Below are 7429 nucleotides of genomic sequence, written 5' to 3'. Positions count from 1 at the left end.
GGGGTATGACGGGAAATGAATCTTGTTCGTTGGCCGGAAGAATTCGGGCTGTGGAGACTTCCAGATCCTCGAAGGCGACGGGTCCGGCATAAGTAGCCGGTCACCTTTTTTGTTAACCTAGTCACTAAGACGAAGGGGCTGAATCCCTGAATATTTAATGTTAGGAAATCAGATCGGAAGATTACAGGGGCCTGGAATACAAACGGTGATCCGGAAGCGGAAGTCCCCTGCTGGCAGAGTGCTAGAGAGCGGAGGCAGCGGCGGCAGCAGCAGCGATTCATCCACAAGATCCTTGTGTGCAGGGGAAAGATGCTGATCAAAGTGAAGGTGGGATCCTCTAAGCCTTGCTGACAAATACGGGGACGGGGTTTGATTGTTCCATCCCAGAGAGGCAGAGCAACAAAAGAGTGAGGCTGGCCTCCCCGTAGGGATGTAGGACACTGACAACCCCGAGGCTGGGCGCGAGCGTTGATGGGAAACTGGGGCAGAGTCTAGCTTGGGGGTTTCGGAAGGACAGACTTTGGGGTCCGTGCCAGGTCAGGGGCTGCAAGGCCGCGCCTCCAACCTCTATTCTCGTCCCTTTCGTAGATTCCCCGGCTAGCCCCCGGCTGGGTTTGTGTACTTGTCTCTGGGGGCCTGGAGAGCTTTCCCCTCTTCTCATGCGCACATCTGAAATTTAGGGTCATAATTTTAGAGATGAGGCTTAAAGAGACCGTCCGGTACGGCCTTATTTTGCCCACGGTCATATATGCCCCCAGAATCAGAAGTAGAATTTGAGCTTGGTCCCTCTGCCTCCAGATTCACTGTTCTGTCATATCTCCTCCTTAGACTTGTCCTTCGACCAGCAAACGAACACTTCCCTTTTACCCTTTTTCCTTCTAGCCCCTTTAACTGGTTTCTCAATAATGCATATTCATGACATTGACCCTGGCATATTAAGGATCATTTTTAGGGCTGCAAGCGACTTTATATATTATCTAGCTCAATCCTTTCATTTTATACATGAGGTAACATAGGTCCAGAAAGATTTCAGAGTATGCTTAAGATCACACAGCTAGTGCTAGAACTGGATTTGAACTTGTAACTTCCGCCTTCAAATCTTTGAAAGTCATATTGACATCATTAGTGGCATCCCAAGCTCCTCTCAAGACTCAAGTTTGGAGTATTTTCCTTGAGCATCTGACTTTCTGAGTGGGACACTGATGAGGTTCTCCCACTGTCAGCTTCATCTTCTTACGCTAAGCTATTTCTTAGTGCCCAGTATTTAGGACTAACACTAACTTTCCTCTAAAACTGCCTCTTCATCATATATGAAGTTATTTTATTTTCTCCTTACTTCTTACAGTTCTACTTTACTAAAAAAAAAAAAAAAAAAAAACAAAACCTATCCTTTTCTGAATTATGGTTTACCAAATTATTCACAGTTATTTTTAAATGTGTTTTTTCTACCCTTTCTTGTAACTTTTTTTTTTCTTCTATGTAGCTGATTAATCAATACCATAAATTTGGATAAATTTAAGGAATAGAAGCTTGGGAAAGGGGAAGAAGAGCATCAGTCAATGATTCTCCTAGTTCTGTAGACATTTTCATGTTTATAGGTCATCTTTTATGGAAATACCATACTGTAAGGACTATAAAGGGTCATTTGCTAAGGCATAACGGGAATGCCATTCTTGTAGTCTAGTCATCTGTTTATATCCTTTCCCCACCATCAGCCCCACACACTGGTTCCTCCTAGCTATATTACACTTTAGGGACAGCTGTTCTACTTTTTTCCTATTACTGCCTATTCCTTTTTTTTTTTTTTTTTTTTTTTTTTAGTGTTGATGTGGTTTCTGTAAGTCTTTTCCAATTTTGTGTAATCAAAGCTGTTTATTTTATATTTTATTATTACTCCATGTCTTGTTAAAGAATTCTAACCTATAGATTTGCTAAGTATTTCCATTTTTCTCTCTCTTTTTTTAATATTGTGACCTTTTATATTTTTATCATACATTCATTGGAGCTTATTATAATAGGTATGTGATTCAGGATGTGGCTTAAACCTAATTTCTGCCAAACTTTCTTTTCCAAAACTGCTGAGTTCATGGAGTACAACCAGCCCATACAGTAGGAAAACTGCTAGATGTGAAATAAGTGGGCCTATTTCATATCCTACTTCTGTCACTGGTTACCTTTGTGATTTTGAGCAAGCCACTTAATTTTTCTTAGCCTTATTTGCCTCATTTATAAAATAACAGGGTCAAACAGGGTCAAAATTATGCTCCAGTACTAGATTTTATGATCCTAACCCTCAATTCTGCTTAGCAATAATTACTTCTTGTTGACTTCTTAGCATATTCCCGCAATAAGTTGTTCTGTACTTCTCATTGACCAATTCTGCTTACCTCCTTCTTTAGTGAGGAGATTGAAGCTATCCAATATGAGCTCCCTCATATTCCCTCAACATATGTCTTTTCATCTGTCCTCTCATCTTTTTCTCTAGTCTCAGAAGAAAAAAAAGTCTTTCTTCCTTCCTTAAATCTATATTTGACTATTGGTTTACTTTTCTTCACCCCTTACTAATTTTTGTCAAGTGTCTTCAATCTTAACTCCTCAACTAACTGCTTTCCTTATTCCTTTGTCTTCTATACAGGATTAAATAAAACAATAAATCTTACTACTACTTCCATTTTTTTTTTTTTAGTGCTAAATTTCTTGAATGAGTAACCTTTTAGTGTCGTCTTCCATTTTTCTCTCCCAATCCTCTGAAACTTTGATTTCTATACTTATCATGCTGCCAAAACTTATATTTACTTATGATCCTCTCCCCAAATTTCAGTGGCCCTTATGTCTCCTCTAGAATATTTGATAAAGTTGAGCAATTTTCTCATAAAATTCTTTCCATCTTTTGCTTTTATAATGATTTACCACCTTAGTTCTCTTCTTGACCTACTGATTGATCCCTTGTTGCCTTCTTCATTGATTCCTTTTGTTTCATAAATTGATTATCCCTCAAGGATCAGTTAGTGCATTCTCTTTGTACTGGTTTTGTTTTTGAACTAATATATTTAGCTTTCACCCAGCTTCTAGTCCCCTGTAGCCTGTTGGATGTTTCCACTTAGGTATTCTTTTGTATCTTCTAGCTACACCAAAAACTGAATTCATTTTCTTAAACCAGTCTCTTTCCAAATTTCCTTCATCACATTAATTGCCTGTTCTCCTAAGGTCAAGTATTCATCCTGTATATCTAATTTTTTACCAAGGCCTATTGAATCCTCCTTTGAACTCATTCCTGCGATTATCCCATTCTCTCCATTCTCACTGCCATAGTCTAGTCCAGCCTTTTATTGTCTTACATCTGGATTATTGTAATGACTTTCTAGCTTCATTTTTTTCCTTCTATTTCTACACAACATCAAATTAATCTTTCTAAAACATAGTGAAGTAGAAAAATCAATGCAATTGGAAGAAGAAGAAGAAAAACAAGTAATTTAGGAAACTATAGATATTCCCAAATGTCTGCAAATGATTCTTCATTGTCTTTCACCTTAGAAAAGTCTCATTTAAGCCCATGTTTCAAATTAGTACCAGTTATACCTACTGTGTTCAGGGAAGGCACTATGCCAGATGCTGAAACTATAGAGACAAAACAGTCCCTGTTCTCAAGGAAGTTAGATTCAATTAGAAAGATACAACATTTAGTAAAGATTAAATAAAATAAATTAAAGGCTAAAAAAAAGATTTGACAGTGTTTCCTAGAAACTTTTGGAAAAGTATAGAACATTCAATGGGAATCAACTTGGGTCACTTAATTAGTATATATCTTATAAAGTGTTTCCCAATAACTCCAGTCTCTCTTTGTCCTCACCATCCATAATATTATTTTAACTTACATATTGAAGTCTGGAAAACCCAAATTTGAATCCTGCATTAGATATTTGCAAACTGTGTGATCCTGGACAAATCATGTTTGTAAGCTGTTGGTGCTTCAGTTTGCTCCACTGTAAAATGGGGATAAGAATAATAGTTCATAGGTTTATTGCCAGAATAATTTCAATAATATATGTATAATTTTTTGCACATGTTAAAGCTCCACAAAATTATTATTATTATTATGTTTTATTTTACTCGATGTAGCACTTCACTGCATACTTTTTTATTTCTTCCTTCTTGGTTTTGTGTTTCTATAGTTTCATGTTTCTAAATCCCATCTGTCCAGTGAGGGCAAGAACTGTGTCTTGTGCTTTGTGTCCACTACAGAGTTAAACAGTAACTCAGCTAAATAGGATTGAATTCATCCATCAGGCAAAAGTTGGATGGTGAATGAATTAAAATGAATTTATTCAGCATTTATTATGTGCAAGGTGTCAGGTTGTTGACAAAGAGATACCAAAAGCATGATGTTTTCTGCTTCTAAGGAACTTAATATTCTAATTGTGGAAGATAATGCGTCCAGGAGAGTAGTGATCAGGGAAATCACAGGAATGGCAAGTTGTGGGACAGCTTACTGACACATTGATTTGATTGGTTAAATATAAGGCTAGAGTAGAGCAGGGGTAGAGATGGGGGTCTTCATTCAGGAGGAAGTAAAGGGAATGGGAATAATGAGGATGTTGACAGAAGGATTGAAAGAAAGGGGCTTCCTGGAATGTGTATTATTCTGTCTCCTCTGGAACCAGGGAAGGAAAGGGAAGACTGGAGAACAGACTTCCCAGAGATCTGGGGCAAGAGAGGAGAAGGATTTCCTGTATTCCTGCTGCTCTTGGTTCTTAATATGAAAAAGAATAACACAGTAGTTGCCTTTATAAGTCTATTTAGTACTTAATCCTGTATTCTGGTCCTCTTGGCTCTTAGGTGAAAAAGAGTAACACAGCAGTTGCCCTTATATGTCTATTTAGTACTTAATTCCTCTAGACCAGAGCAAGTTCCTGCTCTGGATGTCAGTTTCCTCATCTTATGTCGATTAATTGTATCTTTATCTACACTAGGCACGGGGTATACAAAGATAAAAATTAAATTCTTTGCCTTTGGGGTTGTATTAGATGGAGTCTAAAGTCTCAACTCTAGATTGTTAACCCTATGACTTTCCCATGATCAAGAGCGTCTTCCTTTTCTTTAACCATATATCTCTCATTGTGTGATGTAAATCTGAGAACTATATCCATTATCTTCCTAACTCATATGTGAGTGCTTAGTAGGTGCTGTAGCTTGGTTAGGCAGGTTGGATGGAAATAAAGCATAGGTTGAACATTATTTTTGTTGTCCTTTCAATGTTTACATTCCAGTTGAGGGGATTAGACTTACAAATGTATAATAAATACAAATATATGAGCAGAAAATAAAAATTATTACACCAGTAAGGGTGTCACTGCAACATTTGTCCCATTATCTTTTGCCCGCTATGAGAGTATATCTAATTAAAAGAAATAGGTTGGACATGTTGGAAAATTTAAAAAGGAATTTCATTGGAAATGAACACATTTCCAATGTGCTCACACAATAGAGAATAAACACTATAAAGCTATTGTTCAAAGATGTAGTATGTATCCTTGATGAGAGAAAATAGAATTAAATGTATAAATGCACATGCTCACTTTTCAGTGCTGGAGGAAAAGGGGGAATACTGGTTACAAAGATGTCAAATTGATACTTAATGTTTGGTTAGCCTGGAAAAACCTCCGACAGTGTAGAGGGCCAAGTCAGAAATCTAGCTTCTATGCAGACAATCTAGGTCTGTATTTGTACAATTATACAAAGGTGGCATAATGGATAGAGCATTCTAGACCTAGAATCAGGAAGACTTGAATTCAGGTCTGGACGTGATATTAATAGCTGTGTGATCTTGAGCAAATAATTTAACTTTTGATGCTTCAGTTTCCTTGTGTGTAAAATGAGGATAACCATACTTCTTAGGATTTTAAGGATAAAATTAAATAATATTTATAAATTGTTTTACAAAGCTCTGTGATGTATAAATGCTATAAGTTATTTTTATTTTAAATTAAACTTGAAAGTACAGTTCTGGAGTTGTGTTGGGAAAAGGATAGTAGCATATGATGGAGTTAGCTAAGGGCCATGACATTCAAGAGTCTGGATTTAAAATTTTAATGAAAGTGATTAAATTGAGAAAGATTTTGAAAAAGAATGATTAATAGTTCTTGAAGTATAGTCAAAAGATGATCCCTGGTAGTTTGTGAGGATATTTATGGTTGTCTATTCATCAGATTTTTATAAAGCAACATCTCTGTGTTTCTGGCATTAATTAGTTTTCTAAGGACATCTCTCATTGGACATCTCATCACAAACAGAACCAATGTTCTCTTTAATTTTGGTGAGGAATTTTGTCATGAGGTGACTGGAATAGATAGTCCAAAGCAAACCAGACAAAACATGTAATGATCATTGATGTTAAAATTCAAGATTTCAGGGGAAACAATTTGTTTGATTTTCCAATCCAAGTTTCTTGATAAGGTTCATCTAGCTAATAATGGTAGTAGTTCCATGGGTGCTAGGACCTAATAGGAAAGTAATTATATATAGGTGAATTGGGCTATGGGAACTAACAAAGCCCTTGTCTATTTCAGACGCTGACAGGAAAGGAAATTGAGATCGACATTGAACCCACAGACAAGGTAATATATTTCCTCCCCTCAGTTATTATGATTTCTTGGTATTCCTCTCTCTCCCCTTTTTATATATATATATCTCAATGTTTTCCCCAGGACTACTCTCTATTTTCCTGGCCCCATCTCCCAGCAATCTTTTCCATTTCATCCCCTTTTAGGTGGAACGGATCAAAGAGCGAGTGGAAGAGAAAGAAGGAATTCCTCCACAGCAGCAGCGACTCATCTACAGTGGCAAACAGATGTGAGTTTAAAGGGGGAGTAAAGGTCATGTCAGTCCTACAGATAAGGGAACAAATAAGAAATCAGGAAATGAAGGGAGGGCAGGGAGGCAGGGACTATTCATTCTTTCTTGAGGCAGGTTTCCTGTAGGATAGTTCTAAGTCGGATGAAATTGTCAGCCACCTAGTCTTTTTTTCTCTTTTGCTAGGAACGACGAGAAGACAGCTGCTGATTACAAGATTCAAGGGGGCTCAGTACTCCATTTGGTGTTGGCTCTTCGTGGGGGAGGTAGTCTTGGGCGGTGATGGACCTCCCTCTACTTTGTCCCCTTACCCCATCACTCATAATGATGCGCCATATACCCTTCCACTTCCTGGAACAACAGAACCACCACCTCCTCCCCAGGACAGATGCCCAGGTGTTTCTGTCTATTGCTGGGAGATCTGTGAGGACCCCAGGGTCCATTTCTCTGGGCCTGTGGAGCCCTTTGCTAGCTGTTGGTTTTTAGTTTGTGGTCTCGCCTGCCCCTTCCCTAATGGCTGTGTCCTGGTTGTTAATAAAGACGTTTCCCAGCCTCTTGGAATGTTTCCTTAACCGTGCTC

General features: G+C 38.0%; 1 protein-coding gene across 1 annotated transcript; it reads left to right on the top strand.

Moving 5' to 3' along the window:
* Positions 1 to 123: 123 nt before the first annotated feature.
* Positions 124 to 7404, top strand: NEDD8 (NEDD8 ubiquitin like modifier). Its single transcript, XM_051980544.1, has 4 exons — positions 124 to 327; positions 6567 to 6614; positions 6767 to 6849; positions 7036 to 7404. The coding sequence occupies exons 1-4, from the start codon at positions 310 to 312 to the stop codon at positions 7130 to 7132; spliced, it is 246 nt and encodes an 81-aa protein (XP_051836504.1). The 5' UTR covers positions 124 to 309; the 3' UTR covers positions 7133 to 7404.
* The last annotated feature ends 25 nt before the right edge of the window (positions 7405 to 7429 follow it).

This window comes from Antechinus flavipes, chromosome 2 (assembly GCF_016432865.1).
Source record: "Antechinus flavipes isolate AdamAnt ecotype Samford, QLD, Australia chromosome 2, AdamAnt_v2, whole genome shotgun sequence".
NCBI lineage: Eukaryota > Metazoa > Chordata > Mammalia > Dasyuromorphia > Dasyuridae > Antechinus > Antechinus flavipes.
Note: the sequence above shows the minus strand (reverse complement) of the source record. Positions and strands in the feature narration are given on the sequence as shown.

What these genes read in the sequence shown, in the direction of transcription:
- NEDD8 (XM_051980544.1), top strand. An exon ending in ACATTGAACCCACAGACAAG is followed by an intron (nt 6,615 to 6,766) that starts GTAATATATTTC and finishes ATCCCCTTTTAG; the next exon opens with GTGGAACGGATCAAAGAGCG. An exon ending in ATCTACAGTGGCAAACAGAT is followed by an intron (nt 6,850 to 7,035) that starts GTGAGTTTAAAG and finishes CTCTTTTGCTAG; the next exon opens with GAACGACGAGAAGACAGCTG.